The sequence below is a fragment of the Astatotilapia calliptera genome, chromosome 6 (genome assembly GCF_964374335.1).
Source record: "Astatotilapia calliptera chromosome 6, fAstCal68.1, whole genome shotgun sequence".
Lineage (NCBI taxonomy): Eukaryota > Metazoa > Chordata > Actinopteri > Cichliformes > Cichlidae > Astatotilapia > Astatotilapia calliptera.
In genome coordinates, this window is record NC_137427.1 from 30,723,016 (window position 1) to 30,745,246 (window position 22,231).

The 22,231-nt window shown below is 43.8% G+C and overlaps 3 protein-coding genes across 7 annotated transcripts in view; 2 read left to right on the forward strand and 1 right to left on the reverse strand.

Moving 5' to 3' along the window:
* Positions 1 to 1,302, reverse strand: part of LOC113024478 (kinesin-like protein KIF1B) — a 91,849-nt gene extending 90,547 nt beyond the window's left edge. The window contains exon 1 of the mRNA XM_080303114.1: positions 721 to 1,302. The gene's annotated coding sequence lies outside the window, so the exon portion shown is untranslated. The remainder of the gene's footprint in view (positions 1 to 720) is intronic.
* LOC145429503 (leucine-rich repeat-containing protein 31-like) lies at positions 1,266 to 19,070 on the forward strand. Of its 5 annotated transcripts, XR_013909752.1 has the most exons (9): positions 1,266 to 1,404; positions 2,262 to 2,358; positions 2,464 to 2,541; positions 8,211 to 8,367; positions 8,597 to 8,665; positions 8,859 to 8,902; positions 9,888 to 9,972; positions 10,179 to 10,362; positions 10,632 to 11,599. XR_013909752.1 is itself a non-coding variant. In XM_080303110.1 (6 exons), the coding sequence occupies exons 1-5, from the start codon at positions 10,144 to 10,146 to the stop codon at positions 13,260 to 13,262; spliced, it is 1,101 nt and encodes a 366-aa protein (XP_080159236.1). In that variant the 5' UTR covers positions 10,068 to 10,143; the 3' UTR covers positions 13,263 to 13,282; positions 13,421 to 15,925. The 5 variants fall into 5 exon arrangements, 1 of the variants encoding a protein (XP_080159236.1); XR_013909751.1 differs by lacking the exons at positions 1,266 to 1,404; positions 2,262 to 2,358; positions 2,464 to 2,541; ... (3 more) ...; positions 9,888 to 9,972; positions 10,632 to 11,599 and adding exons at positions 11,623 to 11,725; positions 12,051 to 12,215; positions 12,376 to 12,531; ... (1 more) ...; positions 14,328 to 14,440; positions 18,933 to 19,070 and having other exon boundaries at positions 10,074 to 10,362; XM_080303110.1 differs by lacking the exons at positions 1,266 to 1,404; positions 2,262 to 2,358; positions 2,464 to 2,541; ... (3 more) ...; positions 9,888 to 9,972; positions 10,632 to 11,599 and adding exons at positions 11,623 to 11,725; positions 12,051 to 12,215; positions 12,376 to 12,531; positions 12,805 to 13,282; positions 13,421 to 15,925 and having other exon boundaries at positions 10,068 to 10,362.
* A 614-nt stretch (positions 19,071 to 19,684) lies between these two features.
* LOC145429504 (uncharacterized) lies at positions 19,685 to 21,829 on the forward strand. Its single transcript, XM_080303118.1, has 5 exons — positions 19,685 to 19,824; positions 20,312 to 20,408; positions 20,529 to 21,154; positions 21,249 to 21,394; positions 21,573 to 21,829. Exons 3-5 carry the CDS (start codon positions 20,737 to 20,739, stop codon positions 21,756 to 21,758), a joined length of 750 nt encoding a protein of 249 aa, XP_080159244.1. The 5' UTR covers positions 19,685 to 19,824; positions 20,312 to 20,408; positions 20,529 to 20,736; the 3' UTR covers positions 21,759 to 21,829.
* Positions 21,830 to 22,231: the final 402 nt, after the last annotated feature.

A 22,231-nucleotide genomic window follows, 5' to 3' on the forward strand; every position in this document is an offset into this window, starting at 1 on the left:
GGAGGAACTAAATCACACATTACAACACCAGTGGCAGCACCCTGCTGTCTCACACATCGGGATCACGGTCCTGTTGAAACGGGCTAATCGCTAAAGCCCACAGTTGCATTCCTCTATACTCAATATGATGGAAAAAACTATTTTAACAAACAATTAAAAAATGAACAAGTAAAAGATCTACTATAGCCAAAAGAAGACCATTTACAGACTATAGCCCTGTGAACAAGTATTTGCCGCCTTTCTCATTTCCTATCTTATTCCATATTTGTCACACTTACACCTTTCACATCAATACATTTATAACATTAGACAACAATGTCTAATATTCAACGGCAGTTTTCAAGGGCAAAACGCTATCCAAACATACTTGGTCCTATATGAAAAAGTAATCACACAGAAAACCTGATACCTTGTGTGTCACCTCTGACACCAACAACTGCAGCAAGCGTTTGGTGCTAGAGGTCACATTTGGACTCTGGACCTCTGTGGAGTGTGCACATGATCTCATTACTGTCTAAAAATCCAAGGAGTGCTGAATCATTGAAAAATACACAGTAACAGGTGTGTAGCATCGCTAACTAGGTAGCAACAAGCCTCTAACACAGTGTATGTATGCTAGCGGCTAATCTAGCAAACAAATGAACAGAGTGCTTTTAGCTGTTGCACAAGGATAAGATGATAAACTGTGTGTCTTTTTTATAATGACCTGCTTCAATTTACCTTAATCCAAGGAGTGCTCAGTGTGGGTAAATCTGCCATGAGCAGATAAAGTGGATGAGTGGGACTAGGTAGGTGTGCCGAAAACAGGCAACAAAGCTGACGCTGAAGAGTGTGCTGAGAACATAGTGGCGCCGCCAGCAGGTTTCCGGCTAGCAGGAAGACTTTGGCGCAGTAACACCTCCAACATTGGCAGTCCCATTTTGTGAAAGCCAGTAAAAAAAAAATAGCTAGGTTTCCATGTGTCATTTGTGTGGAACAATACTGCACAACAAGCTAAATAGATTTTAAAAAACGAAAAAAATTGTTGAACAACAGAAGATAAATGTCCTTTTTTTCTATTTTCAACTGGCCGGCTGTGTGGTGCGCAGCGTTAAGAGGCCAGCATTCAGACCCCAGAGTTTAACGGCCAAGTTCGAGTCTCTGACGGTCTGTCTGCTATAGCGGGGTAGGCCGAGCGAAAGACGAAGCTCCGGGCTCCTCCTTTTTCCAGCTTTTTTTTTTTTCATTCACATTTATTTAGATATCAAGCTGCAAGTAAAAGCTCAGGGAAACACTTTTAAGGCGCCCTTTAAGGTACCCTATATATGTCCTTTCACATCTTATCACTTCATACAGTGCTATGGGCCAGTCTACACCTGCTACTTTCTGCACAAGCTTTTATCACACAAGACCTGCTGTTTACAGGTAAGAAACACAGTGTCAGTAATGTTAAAGTGGCTGTGTGGAGTAGCACAACCACTGCTAATATAACACTTTTCACATGCATTTCTACATATTACAGTGTCTTTTACCGTCTTTATGGTGCTAGCTTAAAGTCATGCTGTAAATGTTAGCTTGTAGTCAAACATATTCAGACCATGTTAGGACAGAAATATTGGCTTCTATCATGACTAGTTAACAGAGATGTTAACTGCCCACGCGTTACTGTAATCCGATTACTTTTTTCAAGTAACGTTACACACTGTTTACAGCAACACTGTTTACAGCGACAATACTGCACAACAAGCTAAATAGATTTAAAAAAACGAAAAAAATTTTTTGATTTAATGATTGTGTTTAGGATTATTGTGTGAATGTGAGAGTGAATGAATAGTGGCATTGTAAAGCACTTTGGGTGCCTTGAAAAGCGCTATATAAATCCAAACCATTATTATTATTATTTCAGAAACATGTTTAGAGGATCTTTGTAAGCCTGTATTTACTTTAAAAGAAGGGAAGCACTTCTTCATCCTACAGAAAAGGTGACACATTACAGATGAGTTCATAAAAAGTGTCTCTGTCACTCTTTCAAGGCTCTGTCACTTTTTCTTTTTTTACTGGAATAGCATGGTAAAGTAGGCCTAGGCTGCCATCTTGTGGCAGTGTGTTGTTACTACAACATATGACATTGTGTTTCTATTGGAAATATAATTCAGCACCACTGAGCCGCTCTCTGTTACAAACTGAACCTGTTTTTTTAGACGTATAAATCACTAAGTACAGTGAAGCTTTTGGTTTTGTAAAAGTGTTTCTTATTCTAAATGCATGTTGATTTTTATCAGGGTGAAGAGCAGTTAGCAGTGCATTCATGGACATCTTTAAACTATTAATTGAAGAATCTTTGGTGATGATGGCATGAACTAGAAACGTGAGCTCCAGGTGAGACTGCACAGAACAACAAGTGTCCTTAAACTGCATCAACTGATGACTTCTCACAATTTTATTCTACTGTGTGTTTTTATCATTGAACGTTTCTGTCTTCAGGTTTCTCTCAGACCAAGATTGAATGTGATGACAAGGGTGATGGATGGTGTGACATGTGCTGCTGGCCCACAGAACCAGGTGAGTATGCTGTCCATGTGCTCTGCAACAATGAGGACATCCAACACTCTCAGTTAAGATTAGTTTTCGTGATTGTTGCCTCAAGGCCTGAGATCATGGTGGTGGGCTTGTGATGGACACACATGGCTGAAACCTCTCCTGTAGAGGCTAAGCCCAGGCTTGAAGCCACTGGGCTGTTCGTTGGCGGGGGTGACGCGATGTCACTGGTATGCATGAAGTTATTAAACTTGATACAGTCCAATAACTCCAGCCTTACTCATCTTGTCCTTCAGATTCTTTATTTTCAGGATTTAACAGCAGCGCAGCGGTCACAAACTGTTTGCTTCCTCCCGATCAACAACACAGCTGCCGCTAATTACGTGTGTCTACCTTAAATATCTTCACAAACTCAAAATGTGACCTCTAGCACCAAACGCTTGCTGCAGTTGTTGGTGTCAGAGGTGACACACAAGGTATCAGGTTTTCGGTGCGATTACATTTTAATATGATATGAATGATAATGATAATGATAGAAATATTACTAACATGAGAGATGTGGTTAATGAGTTTAATAAATTCTTTGTAAGTGTTGGGCCAGACTTGGCTGAAACAATTCCTGATATAACAGATTCTGCAGAGAAAGAAACGAAACTCATTGACTGCAATCCTCATTCAATGTTTTTAACGGTGGTAGAAGAAAAGGAAATCATTGATATTGTTGGGAAATCACAAACAAAAAATTCTACAGACTCTGATGACATTGATATGGAAATCGTTAAGAAAGTGATAGATGGCATCTCCAAACCCTTAACACACATTTGCAATTTGTCTCTACAAACTGGTGCATTCCCAACACAAATGAAAACAGCTAAAGTAATACCACTGTTTAAAAATGGAGATAGACACCAATTTACAAATTATAGTGTTACGTTTCGGTGTTGTCAGTGTGTTGTTTTTGGCGTGACTGTTATGTGTTTCCTGTTTTACTTTGAAAGTCTGTGTTATCTTAGTCTTTTCAGTTTACGTTTCCCTGTCTCGTCAGTTCTGAGTTGCCCCAGCTGTGTTTCCCTCTTGTTGTCCATTTTCCTGATTGCTCCCTCTAGGTATTTAAACCCTGTGTTTCAGTGTGTCATGGTCGCGATCTCCCCCGTGTTGTAAATAGTTTGTTGTAAATAGATTTGTCGATACTTTCGTTTCGGGATTTTGGTGGTGAGCTTTAGTGGGGGGTTTTTGTGTGTGTGTGTGTTTTTTTTTTTTCCTTTATTTTTACTTTTTTCGTGTTGCACTCCGGTTGCCTAGGCCGGGGTGTAACATATGGGGGCTCGTCCGGGATTGCCTTCGCTGGGGGGTCCGGGGACCGCCCCAGCCTTTGTCGTCGCTGGAGGGTCCGTGGGACCGCTCCAGCCTTCATCCGCCTTCGCTGGAGGGTCCGTGGGACTGCTCCAGCCTTCATCCGCCTTCGCTGGAGGGTCCGAGGGACCGCTCCAGCCTTCGTCGTCTGTTGGAGGGTCCGAGGGACCGCTCCAGCCTTCATCCGCCTTCGCTGGAGGGTCCGAGGGACCGCTCCAGCCTTCGTCGTCTGCTGGAGGGTCAGTGGGACCGCTCCAGCCTTCATCAGCTTCGTCTGCCTTCGCTGAGGGGAGGGTCCGTGGGACCGCCCCAGCCTTTGTCGTCGCTGGAGGGTCCGTGGGACCGCTCCAGCCTTCATCCGCCTTCACTGGAGGGTCCGTGGGACCGCTCCAGCCTTCGTCGTCTGCTGGAGGGTCAGTGGGACCGCTCCAGCCTTCATCGGCTTCGTCTGTCTGGATCAAACTTTTCACTTGGTGTTAAATGTTTGATTTTTCGGTGGGGGGAACTGTTACGTTTCGGTGTTGTCAGTGTGTTCTTTTTGGCGTGACTGTTATGTGTTTCCTGTTTTACTTTGAAAGTCTGTGTTATCTTAGTCTTTTCAGTTTACGTTTCCCTGTCTCGTCAGTTCTGAGTTGCCCCAGCTGTGTTTCCCTCTTGTTGTCCATTTTCCTGATTGCTCCCTCTAGGTATTTAAACCCTGTGTTTCAGTGTGTCATGGTCGCGATCTCCCCCGTGTTGTAAATAGTTTGTTGTAAATAGATTTGTCGATACTTTCGTTTCGGGATTTTGGTGGTGAGCTTTAGTGGGGGGTTTTTGTGTGTGTGTGTGTGTTTTTTTTTTTTTCCTTTATTTTTACTTTTTTCGTGTTGCACTCCGGTTGCCTAGGCCGGGGTGTAACATATGGGGGCTCGTCCGGGATTGCCTTCGCTGGGGGGTCCGGGGACCGCCCCAGCCTTTGTCGTCGCTGGAGGGTCCGTGGGACCGCTCCAGCCTTCATCCGCCTTCGCTGGAGGGTCCGTGGGACTGCTCCAGCCTTCATCCGCCTTCGCTGGAGGGTCCGAGGGACCGCTCCAGCCTTCGTCGTCTGTTGGAGGGTCCGAGGGACCGCTCCAGCCTTCATCCGCCTTCGCTGGAGGGTCCGAGGGACCGCTCCAGCCTTCGTCGTCTGCTGGAGGGTCAGTGGGACCGCTCCAGCCTTCATCAGCTTCGTCTGCCTTCGCTGAGGGGAGGGTCCGTGGGACCGCCCCAGCCTTTGTCGTCGCTGGAGGGTCCGTGGGACCGCTCCAGCCTTCATCCGCCTTCACTGGAGGGTCCGTGGGACCGCTCCAGCCTTCGTCGTCTGCTGGAGGGTCAGTGGGACCGCTCCAGCCTTCATCGGCTTCGTCTGTCTGGATCAAACTTTTCACTTGGTGTTAAATGTTTGATTTTTGGGTGGGGGGAACTATTACGTTTCGGTGTTGTCAGTGTGTTCTTTTTGGCGTGACTGTTATGTGTTTCCTGTTTTACTTTGAAAGTCTGTGTTATCTTAGTCTTTTCAGTTTACGTTTCCCTGTCTCGTCAGTTCTGAGTTGCCCCAGCTGTGTTTCCCTCTTGTGGTCCATTTTCCTGATTGCTCCCTCTAGGTATTTAAACCCTGTGTTTCAGTGTGTCATGGTCGCGATCTCCCCCGTGTTGTAAATAGTTTGGTGTTTTGTTATAAATAAATAGTTTGTTGAAAATAGATTTGTCGATACTTTCGTTTCGGGATTTTGGTGGTGAGCTTTAGTGGGGGTTTTTTGTGTGTGGTGTGTGGGTTTTTTTTTTTTTTTTTTGTTTGTGTTTTTTTTTTTTTTTTTTTTTTCTTTATTTTTACTTTTTTCGTGTTGCACTCCGGTTGCCTAGGCCGGGGTGTAACAATAGGCCTGTTTCTCTACTTTCACAATTTTCAAAAATACTGGAAAAAGTTTTCATTAATAGACTTGACAAATTTATAGATAAACACAAAATAATAATGGACAGTCAGTATGGTTTCAGACCAAATAGATCAACATCTATGGCATTAATGGAACTAATTGAAAATATCACCAACAATATAGATCAAAGACTTTTGACACAATTAATCATGAAATATTACTTGATAAACTGGAGTACTATGGCATTAGAGGAGTGGTGCTAGAGTGGGTCAGGAGTTATTTGAGAGACAGGCAACAATTTGTGAAGATTGGTGAATATCAGAGTGCCTGGACATTGTTTGCGGAGTTCCACAGGGGTCAGTATTGGGACCAAAGCTGTTTATCCTCTACATCAATGATATATGTAAAACATCTGATATATTACAGTTTATTTTATTTGCAGATGATACAAATATTTTTTGTGCTGGAGAGAATTCACAGCAGCTTTTGGAAATTGTCACACAAGAAATGATTAAACTGAAAACATGGTTTGACAGAAACAAGTTATCACTAAATTTGAAAAAAACTACATTTATGTTATTTGGAAATTGTAAAAAAGATGCCGGAGCAAAATTGTTAATAAACAATGTTGAAATAGAGCAAGTTTCTGATACAAAATTTCTGGGTGTGATAATAGATAAGAAAATCTGCTGGAAACCTCACATAAAGCATATACAAGCTAAACTGTCAAGAAGCATCTCTGTACTGAGTAAAGTTAAACATTTTTTGCCTTCCAAATCACTCCGGGTACTTTATTGTTCACTTATATTGCCATATTTGGAATACTGTGTGGAAATCTGGGGAAATACATACAAAGCTTCACTTGAACCACTATGTAAAATTCAGAAAAAAGCAATCAGGATGATTACTAAAGCAGGATTTAGAGACCAACAAACATCATGTGCTTGAAATTAAAAATTCTGAAGTTTATGGATCTTATAAAATATAAAACTGCAAAAATTATGTACAAAGCCAGATACAATGTGTTACCAGGAAATGTACAGAGGATGTTTTTTGACAGAGAAGGGGACTATGAATTGAGGGGGAAATTAAATCTGAAGACTCTTAAAGCACAGACAAAGGTTAAAACCTTTTGTGTTACTATTTATGGGGTAAAACTGTGGAATAGTTTTACTGTGGACCTACAGCAATGCTCAAGAATTAGTCAGTTCATAAAGATGTTTCGAAAACTGCTTTTGGAAGAATATGAAACTGATAAAGTTGATCACCCATTGTATGTATAAATATACTAAATTCTATCTAAATTCTATCTATCACTGTAGCTATGTTTATACATGTTCTCCTTGTTTATTGTGTGGGGTAAGTGATGATGGGAATTAGGTGAATTATGTGGGATTCAACAAAATGTTGAGCAGGGGGTAGGGATTAATAAGTATGTTATACTTCTTCCTACTCCATTTCAGACCAAATAATTGTCATTTCATGTCATTTAGACTTTGTTTTATTTTATTTTATTTTTTTGTTTTATCTGAGCACATACGTGTGTGTGTGTATTTACATATATATTCGTATTTGTAAATGAAAGTATGTGTAGTTGTGTATATATTGTTTTTTTTTTCTCTATATGTCTGAAATAAAGAAAGATACAATACAATACAATATAGGACCAAGTATGTTTGGATAGCGTTTTGCCCTTGCAAACTGCCGTTGAATATTAGACATTGTTGTCTAATGTTATAAATGTATTGATGTGAAAGGTGTAAGTGTGACAAATATGGAATAAGATACGAAATCAGAAAGGAGGCAAATACTTGTTCACAGTTTCAACAGGACCGTGATCCCGATGTGTGAGACAGCAGGGTGCTGCCACTGGTGTTGTAATGTGTGATTTAGTTCCTCCTAACATTTCAGTTTGCTTCCAGTATCTATCCTCTGTGATTACTGGCTCTTTAGACAGATTTAAATGAACACATTCAGTAGCTGTTGTGAGATGAACTGGCATTTATAGTACATCTGTTCCAACACAGTGAAGTCACATGCAATTTAGATAGTCATCATGAGACGTTTTACCAAAAGCTTTTGTAATTCTTTTCAGTCTGTCAGTGTGGCATCTGTGTCTACACTTGGATTTGAAGTTTATAGAGGTTAAAGAGCACATTGTACACGGGCCTTGAAGAAAAGGTATGTAGTCTTAAGCCCGATGTTTTGGTGGAGTCAGGGGTCTGTAGCATTTTGCACTTCCAGCAGACTGACGTTTGGTCACCATCATCATCATCATCATCATCACTGAATCACAACATCTTCTCCTTCACCCTCACACTCTAACTCCACTCTGTTCCCTTTCATACATCATATATACTTAGTCTGCTACAAACCAGAAGGCGTAAAGCAGGATAAAGTTAAAAGTTTGACCCATTGTGTAAACTAACTTGAATGATCAACAACCAGGAGGAGGCAACGATTATGGAGGGACGGGAGGTGAGGACCACGCAGGTGGAGGAAGTGAGGAATGTGATGGAGAAGATTGAGCTCAACAAGGGACAGGATGACCCACTGAGCACTTCAGAGGGGCAAGTGGAGCACGCAGGCAACAAGACCAGCAAAGGTGATTTGTATGTTTGTATGTATTGTATGCTTTATATTTGGAGTCCAGGCTGAATTTTAGAGGAGTACCCGATGGCTGAAACGACAGTAATTTATGTTCCCTGACCAAGGATCAAGGAACATGTATTTTATACCAGCTGATACATGTACAGTCAAATCTATTGAATGTTGATATTATTACATTTAATGTAACCATTTAAAATGATTTTGTTTTTGTTTTTCTCCCAAAGTCACGTACGTCAACACAGGATCCACCAGGGGGAGAGTTTTTGGTGAAAGCCACAAAAAGACAAAGATGGGTATGTCATTGTTTGTGGAAGTATTTAGAATAGTCTGATACACTGTAGTAGAGTGTGTATGGAAGATTTGATTCAAGGAACATTATCATATGAAGATGAAAACCAAAGTTGTGCGATCTCTGAAAGTGTTTTGTTTATTTGCTTTTTGTTTGTTTGTTGTTTATGAAACTGGTGACTTGGCTGTGATCTTCAGTCCCAGAGGCATCAAGATCCAGACCTAAGAAGAAAAGACCACTAGTAAGTATGCTTTTGCTAATGCTTTTAATCACCACAGCTCATTCCATTCAGTACAAATACCTGTAGATATGTGATGATTCCAAGTTTACATTACACTAATGGCAGGAAACTGCATACATGTGTCACCTTATACACATACCACATACTATAGAATTCAGTCCCCTTTGCTTTTTGCAGTCTTATTGCAATATATAAGTACTTTTAACAGATGATGCAAGTACAGTTAAATGCATTCACTCCAGTAAAAATGCTTCTAACACAATGCTGTTGCAAGCAGCAGGTTTTCTTTTTCTGTTGTCGATGTAGATTAGATAGAACTTTATTAATCCCTCGGGTGGTTCCTCTGGGAAATTCAGTTTCCAGTATCAGGACACTGACAGAAGTTGCATATTACAGAGTTAGAATATCAGGACGGGACCAGGTTGGTGGGGGTCAAACAGCAGATCCAGTCGTGCAGTGATAATTCATATTTAATGCAGCAGATTTTGTTAGAAATGTGTAAACGATTGTATTCTAATCACATTGGCTAATTTTATAGGCATATATAGAAAAAAGGTATTTTTATTATGTCAACAGTCCTCCAACAGCATCCAGGAAGTACTATCCTATTCCCATGCCTCTGTCCAAACCAGGCGAGTGTTTCCATGTCACTTCAATGTGTTCTTTGCCATCAATAATTTTATGTTGATTTTTTTTTACATAAGCTGCCTCGTGTGACCTTCCACTTTTTTCCCCTTGTCATTTCTCACCTCCTTTGGATATGTATGTATCTCTTATTTATATAATCCTCTTACCCAACTCTGTCCTCCTTCCTCTTCTTTTCTCCTTCAATCTCTCTCACCGTTCATCAATATCGCACATCCAGACTATACCCGTAAGATGGAGTTGATCCGCTAGCTTGTGAGCGGCTATATCTTTTTTTAAAGCGTAATGTTGCTCTAGCTGTGCTCACTGTGATCCTGAGCTCCTGTTATGTTTGCTGCAGGGGATCCAGCGGAGGATCACAGTGACCCTCATCCACGAGAAGGGCAGCGAGCTCCATTGGAAAGATGTTTATGAGCTGGTTGTAGGTGAGCAGCCTGCCTTTAGGGTCTAGTCGTGCTATACCTCTGTGTAGAAAAGAAAAACCCCAAAGCACAGAAACAATGTTTTATAGTGTTTGTGTGACAGGTCAAAATAAGTAAGCATATAAAACATGAAGTGTTTGTGAGGTTCATCTGCAGCACCTTTGTCTTTGTGAAATGTTTGCTGATTCAAAATTTTCCCTCCTAAACAGGAAGGAGTTTGTGGAGGCCTATGTGAATCATGCCTTCAACACATCAGTGGAGAGTCTGTTCCAGGAGTTCAAGCGAGGCTTCTTCCTGGTGTGTGAGCAGGATTTGGTGAGGCTGTTTCGACCAGAGGAGCTGCAGGGAGTGCTGGTCGGCCAGGACGTGCATGACTGGGAAAAGTTCAAACAGGTACAGTCAGCCAAACAGACACAGGCTGTAGTTTCACAGCTGTCCTGTAGCACAATAACTGTGTACTGCATACTGTCAAAAGCATTCAGTCGGCTGCTTTAACACAAATATGAACTTGAGTCACATCTCAGTCTTAATCCAGACTTTTGTATGATAGTATAATATAATAGTCAGCCCACCGTTCGCAGCTATAACTGCTTCCACTCTTCTGGAAAAGCTTTCCACAAGGTTTAGGTGTGTTTATGGGAATTTTTTGACTATTCTTCCAGAGGTGCATTTATGGTGTCAGACACTGATGTTGGAGGAGAAGGCCTGGCTCACAGTTGCTGCTCTAATTCATCCCAAAGATGTTCTATCAGGTTGAGGTCAGGACTCTGTGCAGGCTAGTCCAGTTCTTCTACACCAAACTCACTCATCCATGTCTTTATGGGCCTTGTATTGTGCACTGGTGCCCAGCCATGTTGGAACAGAAAGTGGCCATCCCCAAACTGGAAGCATGAAATTGTCTTGATATGCTGAAGCATTAAGAGTTCCTTTCATCTGCACTAAGGGGGCGACCCAACTCCCGATAAACAGCCCCACACCATAACCGCCCCTCCACCACACTTTACACTTGGCACAGTGCAGTCAGACAAGTACTTCTGGCAACCACCAAACCCTGACACATCCATCGGATTGCCAGTCAGAGAAGTGTGATTCGTCACTCCAGTAAACACATCTCCACTGCTTTAGAGTCCAGTGTTGAGATGCTTAAATCACTCCATCTGACGCTTTGCATTGTGTTTGTCAGTGTAAGGCTGGGATGCAGCTGCTCAGCCATGGAAACCAATGAAGTTTGGACATCTGTAACAACAGCAGACTGCAGATATTGGTGACTTAAGTGCACTATGAGCCTTAGCATCAGCTGACTCGCTGTCATTTCCAATTACTTCCACTTTGTTATAATATCACTAACAGCTGACTATGGAATATTTAATAGCGAGGAAATTTCATGACTGGACTTGTTGCACTGGTGCATCCTATCACATTACCATGCTGGAATTCATTCAGTTCCTGAGAGCGACTCGTCCTTTCACACATGTTTGTAGAAGTAGTCTGCATGCCTAGGTGCTTGATCTAATACACCTGTGTCCATGGAAGTGATTGGAACACATTAATTGAATGATTTGGATGTGTTAGGGAATACTTTTGGCAACATAGTGTATATGTGCCTGACCTTACAAACTCTATGATTATAACAGTCATTTTCACTGTTTTCAGAACACAAGTTATGGTTGGAGATATCATGACCGCCACCCCACCATACAGATGTTTTGGGAGGTATTTGATGAACTAACTGAAGAGCAGAGGAAAGATGTCCTTCGTAAGTACTTGCTGAAGCCTCCATTATGATATGTTACTGAAATCACACTGTATCATATAAAACATTAGATTTTTCTGCGCTTTACCAAGATACATTAGAGAGCAGCATTGTTCTGATTAATATACTGTAAAGCTGCTTCTAGCTGGTGGACTGAGCCGCCTCACCTTTCACCTGGCTCACGTCACACACCTGGAGAGACTCGACCTCCACCTGTGTTGCCTCACGCGAGATGATCTAGAGGCTCTGAGTCAGTTGCTACCAATCTCACACGCCGGACACTAATCGCATGCTCGCTGCAGCAGTCATGTGACTCGTTGTTTTTCAGTCCAGGTGCTGCCCTCTCTCACTGCACTGACCGAGCTTGATGTGTCATCCAATAAGGAAGTGGGAGGTGTGGTCCACCTGCTGGTCTCCGCCCTCCCTGCGACACAAATGAGGCGGCTGCCATTCAACAGCTGCTACATGAGCAACGAGTCCTTCACTGCTCTGGGTAACACACACACACACACACACACACACACACACACACACACACACACACACACACACACACTTGTTTATTTATAGAAGTTTTCCTTCAAGTCATTCTCCCCGAATACCTCTTCCACCCTCTAGCCTGAAATGGTGAAAACTTTGTGTTTATGCATCAGCCCTGGCGGTGTCCTATCTGCGCACGGTGGATATTTCCTGGTGTAAAGTGGTTGGCGGTCACTTGGCGCTCCTGCTGGATGCTCTGCAGCCATCAGTCGTCAGCGAGCTCCGTCTTTGCAGCTGCGAGCTCACCACTGATGACATGCTACATCTGGGTAACTAACACACAATGACATTATACTTTTTCTTTTTTGGTCTGTAGTGGATCATTAGGCTGCATAAATGTATATTAAGACAAGTAAAGCCTGAAGGAAATTGATATTTCTTTCATTTATTTCATGCTGCCAGCATCTGTAGCTGTCGTATAAAACAAAACAATGAAACTATTCGGTGTTATTTTTGTCTCCATCAGAAACATTGTGAACAAAACAGTAAAGTGAACAGGCATAAAGTGATCAGTTATCAATGGGTCCTCTTCCTCTGTGCAGCTGCCGTGTGCAGACGGGGCTGTCTCTCCTCACTCCGTGCACTGGATCTGTCCTACAACAGCTTGGTGGGAGACAACGGTTGGTGCAGTCTGTTTGCAGCAGGAGGTCTGGGCTCTCTGGAAGACGTAGATGTCAGTTTGCGACCTTCAACCTCTGCTCCGTGCTCAGCCTGGCTGCCCGCTCTGCTCCGAGCTCTGCCTCAAATGCCGGCGCTGGCTCGACTGGCCATGCAGAGGTGGACAGCTGGCTGTCAGGAGAGAGAGCAGCTGAGGTACTGTCTGAAAAAGAGGAGCGTCCTGCTGGAAAGGGATCCAGATTTACAAGACACATTATCAACATGTAAAGGGAACAGTCAGGAGAGCCTAGAAGAGAGTCAGCCTGAGGAGATTGGAGCGGACCGCACTGGAATTTACTGTCAAAGAGCGACCCACTTTGTTGCTTTATTATTATTTTTTTAAGTCTCTGTTACCACAAGAAGGTCAGTGTTGACGTCAGCTGCATCACGTCTGATGTAAACTGTGTCACACGTGATGGTTTCAGGGAATACTGGGAACTTACAGAGTTAAGCACAGCTGGTGTGGGTTATCATATTTGTCGTCTCTCACCTTGGCTGCAGGGTCTGGGTCTTTCCAATGCAGCAGTCCTAACACTTGAGACACACATGCCGAGAAGTGGGGATACCTGGAAATGGACAAAGGCTTTCAGCAGAGTTTTAAAGCAGCTATTCAGGAAAAGAGCTGTGAATTATCTGCATACCTTGTTAGGTAATCAGCTATTTTGGGGTTCTTTAACAAATCAACCAAAAGGTCGACTGAGTATTTTCTCGTCAGAGTACCATCACCGTTCACGATGATGTTGAGCACAAGCTGGAGCGTTTGATGGATGTTCTTTGCATCAAAGAGCTACGAGGAAATCCCAGAGAGTAGAGACAGGATATTATGTGAATCAGCATGAATGTTGTTTGTTGTTCAACAGATAAAAACGAGAAGAGAAAATAGAAACAAAGTAAAAAAGGAACAATTGTTTCTGCCGTTAAGAAAAAAAAATTGAGTCATGGCAGAGACCTGCAGAAGTCTTGAGTCTCATTTGATGACATTTTGTCAGATTGCCTTGTAATAAAAAAAAAACAAAACTGTTTTTTGAGCAAAAGTTCTCCAGGTTTTTTTGGAGTTCTTTCAAAGTTTTCTTATTTTTGGACGTTAGCTGCTTTTTCACTCTTTTTCAGTCCAGTCTGTGCATCTGAACATTTACAGAAAGATTTCTTTGTTTCGTCTTTAGACACTTTGTTAGACGCAGATCCCAGCAGAGTTCGCCTACCTTCTCTCCAACCTTCTCAGGTTTTGTGGATATTATACATGGTTATGCTGAGGATATGTCGGCTACTTTCCACTGGAAATGCCTTTTGGTTAAACTGTCAGCGAGGAATTTGCACTGTTACATTTTTATATAACTTTAATGCAAAAAAAACAGCTGCTTGTTTAAGTGAAAATACACTGATGGGGTTTTTTTCTATTCATGAACAGGAGTGTGATCAGTTTAATAAAAGAAAAAATAACCATAACCAAGATATGAGGGGAAATCTTGGACAAATACAAGCAGACTGGAGCAGCCAGCGTTCAAAACACCGACGTTCAAGGTAACAGAAGGTTCCCGAGCCACATCCACCCAGCTGGTTTCTGTGTTTCTTGTGTATTTGTGTACACTGTGACTTCATGGCTGTCTTGGGCTCCAGCTCTTGTTTTGGTGTCTCATTAATTTGATTTAATGTCCTGCTTAGTGATAACATCACTCTTGGCCTCCCTGCACTGGCTTCCAATTGAATTTAGGATTCATTTTCAAGTTCTTTTATTGGTTTTTAAATCTTTAAATGGTCTGGCACCTGCTGAAGCCCTATGTCCCCACTCGTTCGCTCCGGTCAGCTGAGCAGCTGTTGCTCTCAGTCCCCAAATCACGGCTGAAACTGAGAGGAGACCGAGCGATCTCTATCGTGGCTCCTAAGCTTTGGAATAATCTTCCTCTTCACATTAGGCAATCGACATCAGTGCTGGTTTTTAAATCCAGATTGAAAATGCATTTTTATTCACTGGCTTTTGACTCAGTGGTTGACTGACTTGTATTTACTTGTATTTTATTGTTTTTCGCTATGTTTATTATTTTATCGTATTTATTATTCTTATGGTATCTATTATGTTTCTATTGTTCAGCAGTTTGGTCAGCCTTGTGTGTTTTTAAAGTGCTATATAAATAAACAATGATGATGATGATGAACATAGTAACGTGTGTTGGGTTGCTCTGTCTTCAGACTCACTGTCAGACTGATTAGACAGTGAGTCTGAAGGTGAGAGTCCTCACTGCCCACGCCTGTCTTTGGGTCTGACCAACACCGTTTCCTGTGTGTCATTCCCCCCTCGCCTTCCCCCCATCCGTCCTGTCTGCACTGACCTCTCCAATAAAGACAAAAGGCCTCATTTTCTGAAACTCTTCCTATCCCATCACCTTGCGAAGAATCACTTCACCATGTTGATTAATAAGGACGGTGGGAATGGTTTGAAGTCTCGTCACAGAAAATGTGCCAAAGGCAAAGAATCTGAGCTTGAAATAAAATGAAATGAAAGATCAGCCCCACACAGGGGTTAAATTCAGATGGAAACTCTTATCACACAAAGAGAACAAGCGAATAAATATATCTGAGTGTGGCCCCTCGACTGTCACAGTGTAGCTGACATTTGATCTTATCATGTGTTAAAGCTATTTTAATTACTGAAGAGAACCAGTGTCAAACTCAGCCCAAGTATGGTTGTACGTTAATCCTTAAAGCAACAACGTTTTTAAAGTTGCAGCGTCATTTTTACACCACACCTAAAATCCCACTAATCGTCCGGGCTCTTCACCCTATGACCACACGCTGGGGTATCTAACACCACATGACCCAAATGGAAACTATGTCAGCTGAAAGAAACCCATCGAAATGTGCAACACTTAAAACTTTGCCTGATTGGAGCATGGCTTCAAATACAGCCCTGAAAACAGACAGGCGGTCGTTGGCATTTCGCCCTCGTTCCTGAGAGACTACATCGATGTATCAGTCAACAAATGAACTACTGTGGCGTCACAGCTGGGGCCTTCTCTGTGTCGTTTATAACACAGAGAAGGACCCAGCTGTGACGCTGAAGTGGTATCTTTAAATTAGCTGTAGGTGTGAATGCTTGTCTGTCTCTCTGTTAGCTTTGCAACAGACTGGTGATATTCAGAGTGCACCATATGTCTGGTATTATTTCCCTTCCAAATTAGTGCTTCCTCTTAGTTGCTGGTCTAAATTTGTTTCCTTTCATGTTCAGGCCGTGTTAGTGTTGTCTCTGTGTGTAGCAGGTTTTGTCTCCATGTTTGTTTCACTGTCTGCCTGTCTGTCTCTGTATTCTGTACTTCTGATAGACGTCTAATTTTGCCAGTCCCTCTTTTTGTGCGCCTTGTACCTTGTCACTCTCTGTGACCGCGTCTCACTTTGCCAGTTCCCATGTATTTAGTCAGTTAATGGTGGTCTGAGTAACCCTCACCACTTTGTTCTCCAGTGTCTTTGTTCCTGTTCATCCTACATATTTTCCCCCATTTGTTATTTATTTCTGCTGTTTGCTATTTATATTTTATTCCTGCACAGTTTGCTTGAAGCACTCATATTTTGTCTATTCTATTCATGTGGATCTTATCTTTCTATTTCCTTGCTTCCTTTTCTGTTTACTTTGCTTCTTGCCCGTGTTTCGTCCTTTTGCGGTGTCTGTGTTTTTTTAATCCTATGGTCTCTTTTAAGTTTGTTTGTCTCTTTACTTCTTCAAACTGAATTCAAAGTGGAGCAAATGCTATATAACATTCTCATAGTCTCATTCACACTAACGTTGGTTCTGTATCTTGTAACCAAAGGAAGCTTCAGCATGCAGACTGGAGCCAGCGATCAAAACACGTGCTTCCTATTTTATTTTGTTGGTTATGTTGAGTTTTGCTGTAACTGTCTCGTTACTCCTGATTTGTCCCTGCCGTCTCCTCTTCCCTAATAACCGTCCTGTGTGTTTATTGTTTAATCTTCTCCTTTCGTCACCCAGCTTCACTGGTCATGTTTCCTAGTGTTATCCCCCAGTATAGGTTTCTGAGTTTCTCAGTTCCCTGTCAGATATTTCATATCATTCTCTCCGTCCAAAATAAACAGGCTGCCTTTAGTTTATCCTTGCCAGCCTGTGAGTCTGCATTTGGGTCTTCTTTTTTCATAACAAATGATCATACTCCCCGCAGATTGTGATAGTGACACCTCCAGGCCATGCTGCAACTCTCTGGAGCTTTCCGCTCTTCAGGAACTCTCTCTGCAGGAGGGGGAGATACAGGAGAGGTGGAGGAAGATCTCAGCCTGGGCGTCTATTGTCTTATGTAGTCTGGAAGATGAGTGGATGGTGGGGTGGGTGCAGTTTTCTCTGTGGTGGGGTTGGGTGGACTGTCCCGGGCTCTGTGGGGCCGGGAGGCGCTGCTGCACTGGGCCCCGGTCTGGATGGGCCTGGGCCCCCTTTCCCTGGCGGGGCGCGGAGTATGGGGGTGTCACCAGGGTGCAGAGGAGGCTACCCCCCCTCTGTCCCCTTCTGGCTGCCTCTGCCTCAATTTTATCCCACAACTTAGACATTCACATTACTCACACTCTCATTACACATACATATAGGATCTTGGGGGTGGGCACAATACATGGATACATGGATACACGATACATGTACACCCCACCCCTGGTGTCGTTGCCCACCTCTCAATTTTAAATACACGTAGACATTGAGGGCTATCAGGAGGGACTATGCGCTTACCTGCTGCTCTCTGGCAGGTAGCTCCATACCCTCCTGGGTTTTAAATGCACCTTAGAACACACATGCATCAACACTACAATGAGCGGGTGGAGGGAGGTTTGGAGTCTTCTCTCACCCCCATTCTCTGCGGCCTGCTGGAGCAGGGGGGCTAGGAGGAGGAGTTGGCCGTCCGACTGCGGTCTGGAGTGTGGGGCCTCCCTGCTGCTGCGGAGTTGGGGTGGTCTGCCTCTCCCCACCGCAGGGAAAAGGGTAACACTACCTGGGTCTGGGTGCAGTTCCCCCCTCCAGGGGCAACGGTACCTAGACCCAGTTCGTAGAGTACGCTTGGGGAGTGTGATCGTGTGTACAGCGTCTCTTTATGTCTGTCTCCACGTTGGTTGAGTGTGGAGTAAGTACATATGAGAGCATGAGGGTGGGAATGGATGTTTGTATCTGTGTGTGCCTGTATGTCTGTGTCTATATGTCAGGTTGGGTATCAGACGCCACCTCTCTGGGGACATCTCAGGCCCTCCAAGGTTTGGAGGCCTATCTCCCCCTACCACCACTTCCCCTGCCAGTGGCGGACTCCCTCAGACGTCGGTGCGTTGGTGGTTCTTTGTGTCCGGGGATGGGCGTCCAGGTACACACCGGCTCACTCCTTGGCGGCCGCTTATCGGGGCCTGGAGCCTGGGGCTCGCTCGGGCCACTTCGGAGGTGGGGGTGCCCCCGGCCTCTCGGCCTGGGGCTCGGTCACTCAGGCACGGCTGGCTGCCGGCGGAGCTCACGGGCGCGTCACTGCAACTCCCCCTGGCTTCTGCTCCGCGGCTGCTGAGTGAGCCCTCATCTGGGACTCTCCTCAGCTCTTTCTGGGACAGTGGCGCGGCTGCCCCTCTGTTGGTCTTCCTTGGTCTCTTGTGTTCTGGGGGCCTCTGGATGTCTGGAGTTTTGATCTCCTCCATACCTGCTTCATGCCCTGGAGGACGGGGCTGTGGCCCCCCCACACCCTCTAGCAGATCATTACATGAAGGAACCTTTTTAAAAAACAAGCGCGTCCATGCTCACAGGTGCTCACACACACAAACTACACCCTTTTTGGCTCCTACCTCAAAGCACACTGTGTTCTGTTGATCTTATGTGCTGCACAATAATGTTTAATATTTAGTATTTACTGTCATATTCCCATATATCATTGTGATGTTGTTTATTCTATTACTCTTGTTCTCTTCTGCTTGTTTTCTTTTTTCTTTTTCAACAGGTGATCCAGGTGATTAATAGATGCATTTTTTTTCTTTTTTTTTTCTATGGCTTTGTGTCCAGATATCAGCGCTCACCTGGCTGGTACCAAGAAGGTTCAGCAAGTGCTCCCCAGACCTGGAGTCCTGGACAGATTCTTCCCAGACCAGCCTCAAGCTGTGCAGCAGATCCGAGCGACATTGGCTGACCTCTACACTCTAGACATGGTGAGAAAAAGGGCACGGTTTTTTCATTGTTTGGAAAATTTGGCATTAGATAATCCTCACCTGGGTGTTGCTGTTCAGTGTAAGCAATATCATTTGCATTTTATTCCTCTGATTTATTTCTCTGTGGCGTTTATGAACTCGTATTTCTTAGGCTGGCTTTTAAGGAAGGAGAAAAGGTATGTATCAGTTGGCTGGGAAGAAAGATGGAGGTGGAAAGGATGTGCAAGCTATGGGACAAAGTTGCCGAGACTAGGTTAAAAAGAGGTGAGGATCAGTGAGCAGGAGTGTGGCTTTGTGCTGAAAAGAGCACAACAGATTGTCTGGAGAGAAGGTGAAGGAAAGTCAGCTGAAGCAAGACAGTTTGTGGAGTTTGTGTTGGACTGTATGTTATGCTGGGAGCCTGGGGATTAGTGCACTTTGATTCCAAGTTAATACTAGCTAGTGTTTCTCACTGGTTTTTGGGCGGTGGAGTAAAAGGGATTGGTTGGTGGCTGTTTCTAATGTTAGCCTTTTCTTTGCTTTCTTACAGGCAGGGTAAAGACATGGTGATGAATGAGTGTGTGGGCCGTCTGCTGAGGACCAGGAGCTCAGGACAGTCAGACGGGGGCGTCGCAGCAGGAGTCACCGTGCTCGACAATCCTCTGCTGTTCTGAGATGTCACACTCCTGCCTGCACATACAAACCACACTGAAGTCAGAGTTCCACCTGCACCTCCACCTGTTCTTGCAACAGCATGAAAACTGACAGAGGTGAGACAGCAGAAAAGTTCTTGTCTATTTTTTTTTTTTTTTACTAAGTTAAGGAATTAAGTTAAGAAGAGTGATTAAATAAATAGTTTCTTGCATTTTTGATTTAGTGATTGTGTTTAGGATTATTTCAGAAACATGTTTAGAGGATCTTTGTAAGCCTGTATTTACTTTAAAAGAAGGGAAGCACTTCTTCATCCTACAGAAAAGGTGACACATTACAGATGAGTTCATAAAAAGTGTCTCTGTCACTCTTTAAAGGCATGGAACAGCATGGTAAAGTAGGCCTAGGTTGCCATCTTGTGGCAGTGTGTTGTTACTACAACATATGAAATTGTGTTTCTATTGGAAATATAATTCAGCACCACTGAGCCGCTCTCTCAGTTACAAACTGAACCTGTTTTTTTAGACATATAAATCACTAAGTACAGTGAAGCTTTTGGTTTTGTAAAAGTGTTTCTTATTCTAAATGCATGTTGATTTTTATCAGGGTGAAGAGCAGTTAGCAGTGCATTCATGGACATCTCTAAACTATTATTTGAAGAATCTTTGGTGATGATGGCATGAACTAGAAGCGTGAGCTCCAGGTGAGACTGCACAGAAGAGCAAGTGTCCTTAAACTGCATCAACTGATGACTTCTCACAATTTTATTCCACTGTGTGTTTTTATCATTGAATGTTTCTGTCTTTGTGTACATGTAATGAAGACACTAAAGCTGAGCCAGAACTTCATGCTGAAGAGAAGGATTCTTTTAAAATGCATGGGGGAGCAAGCGAGTCAGATACCAAGGGCACGAAGATGAAGCAGGTCTGATCGGAAACCGTTTATTTCCAGGCCAGGGAGCACAAATAAAAACACCCTTAAAAGGTTCCCTCCTGCTCAACCGCGTCACTCCCTACGGAGAGAAGATCTACATGACCTTATCTGCGTATCTGGAGGTCAGCCGCTGCTCCGCCGTGTTGTACCTGTTTGTACGTGTTTTTAAGTCTCTTGATGTCATCGTGTCTAACACACACCCTTTATCTCCTCTCTGCAGCTGGACCATTGCATCCAGCCTGCCATTATCACCAAAGACATCTGCACGGTCTTTTACTCCCGAGACGCCAAGATTTCCCCACCCCGTTCTCTCAAGAACCTCTTTGGGACTGGATACTCCAAAACTGCTGACTGGTAAATCTGGGCTGCTGCACTGTGGCCATCTCTGTTTCACAATCAAAGATATCTGCCCTGTTACAAAGTTTCCTTGTTCAAAACTTCTGCTTCATTATAACAACCGAGTGACTGGGATCTACGAGCTGAGCTTGTGTAAGATGTCTGACACTGGAAGCCCAGGTGAGCGGCCATGAAACATGTTTAAAGAACGGCAGCTGTTTTATCATAATTCTGTGGAGAGCTTCATCCTAATGAGGGCTCATGTCCTGAGCAGGGATGCAGAGGAGGAGGAGGAAGGTCCTGGACACATCAGTGGCTTATGTGCGTGGAGAGGAGAACCTGGCCGGCTGGAGGCCCAGAGGAGATAGCCTCATCCTAGAGCACCAGTGGGAGCTGGAGAAGATGGAGCAGCTGCAGGAGGTGGGGCGTTAAAAGATTCATAAAGAAATAAATCTGTTTAATATCGTAGAGGGAAAAATGACTTTTCAACTCAAAGAACAAAGTGCTATTCTAAAAAGTTTTTTCTTAGAGTACAGACGTTACATGACTAACCTCCCCTCTTCTCCCCACCTCACATTCGCCCCCATCTTTCGTCCAGGTGGAAAAGACCCGTCACCTTCTGGGAGAGGCGGCTCCCGTGGGAACAGCTCCCACCACCAAGTCCCTGAGTGAGTCTCTGTCCCCCAGCGTGAGCTCCAGCACTCTGTCCACGTCCACCTCCGTCTCCTCGCAGATCTCCAGCACCACCTTTGAAAGCGTGAGAAGGAGCTGGCCACCAAGGTGAGAAAAACGTGGGCTTAGTGGGCGTTCTTGTTGCTGCCTTCTTCCTTCTCTGCTCGGAGCTGATCGGTCTTGTTCCTGTTGTGTTGTAGTGCCTGCGCCTTCTGACACACATCTTCAATACTGAATACAAGCAGCTGGTGAACAGCATCAGTGACTGCAAGGTGAGAAATAATACAAAGAAATTAAAAAATAGCCTTTCTGTGTCACATCAGGGAGTTCCTATATTGACGTCTACCTCATCCTGCTGTTGTTTCACTTCAGCTTTCTCTCATCTCACCGATCGGACGTGATCCATCCGTGACGAGCTTCAGCAGTGCCACCCTCACCCCTTCCTCTACCTGCCCCTCTCTGTCGGACTCGCGCTGTGGCTCCATGGGCCAGAAGTAAACATATTTTTAGGAACATTGACCTCGATCTGCAAACGGTTATTGACAGGTTATCTATTTGATTCTGACTTGGTGTGATTTGTGTTAA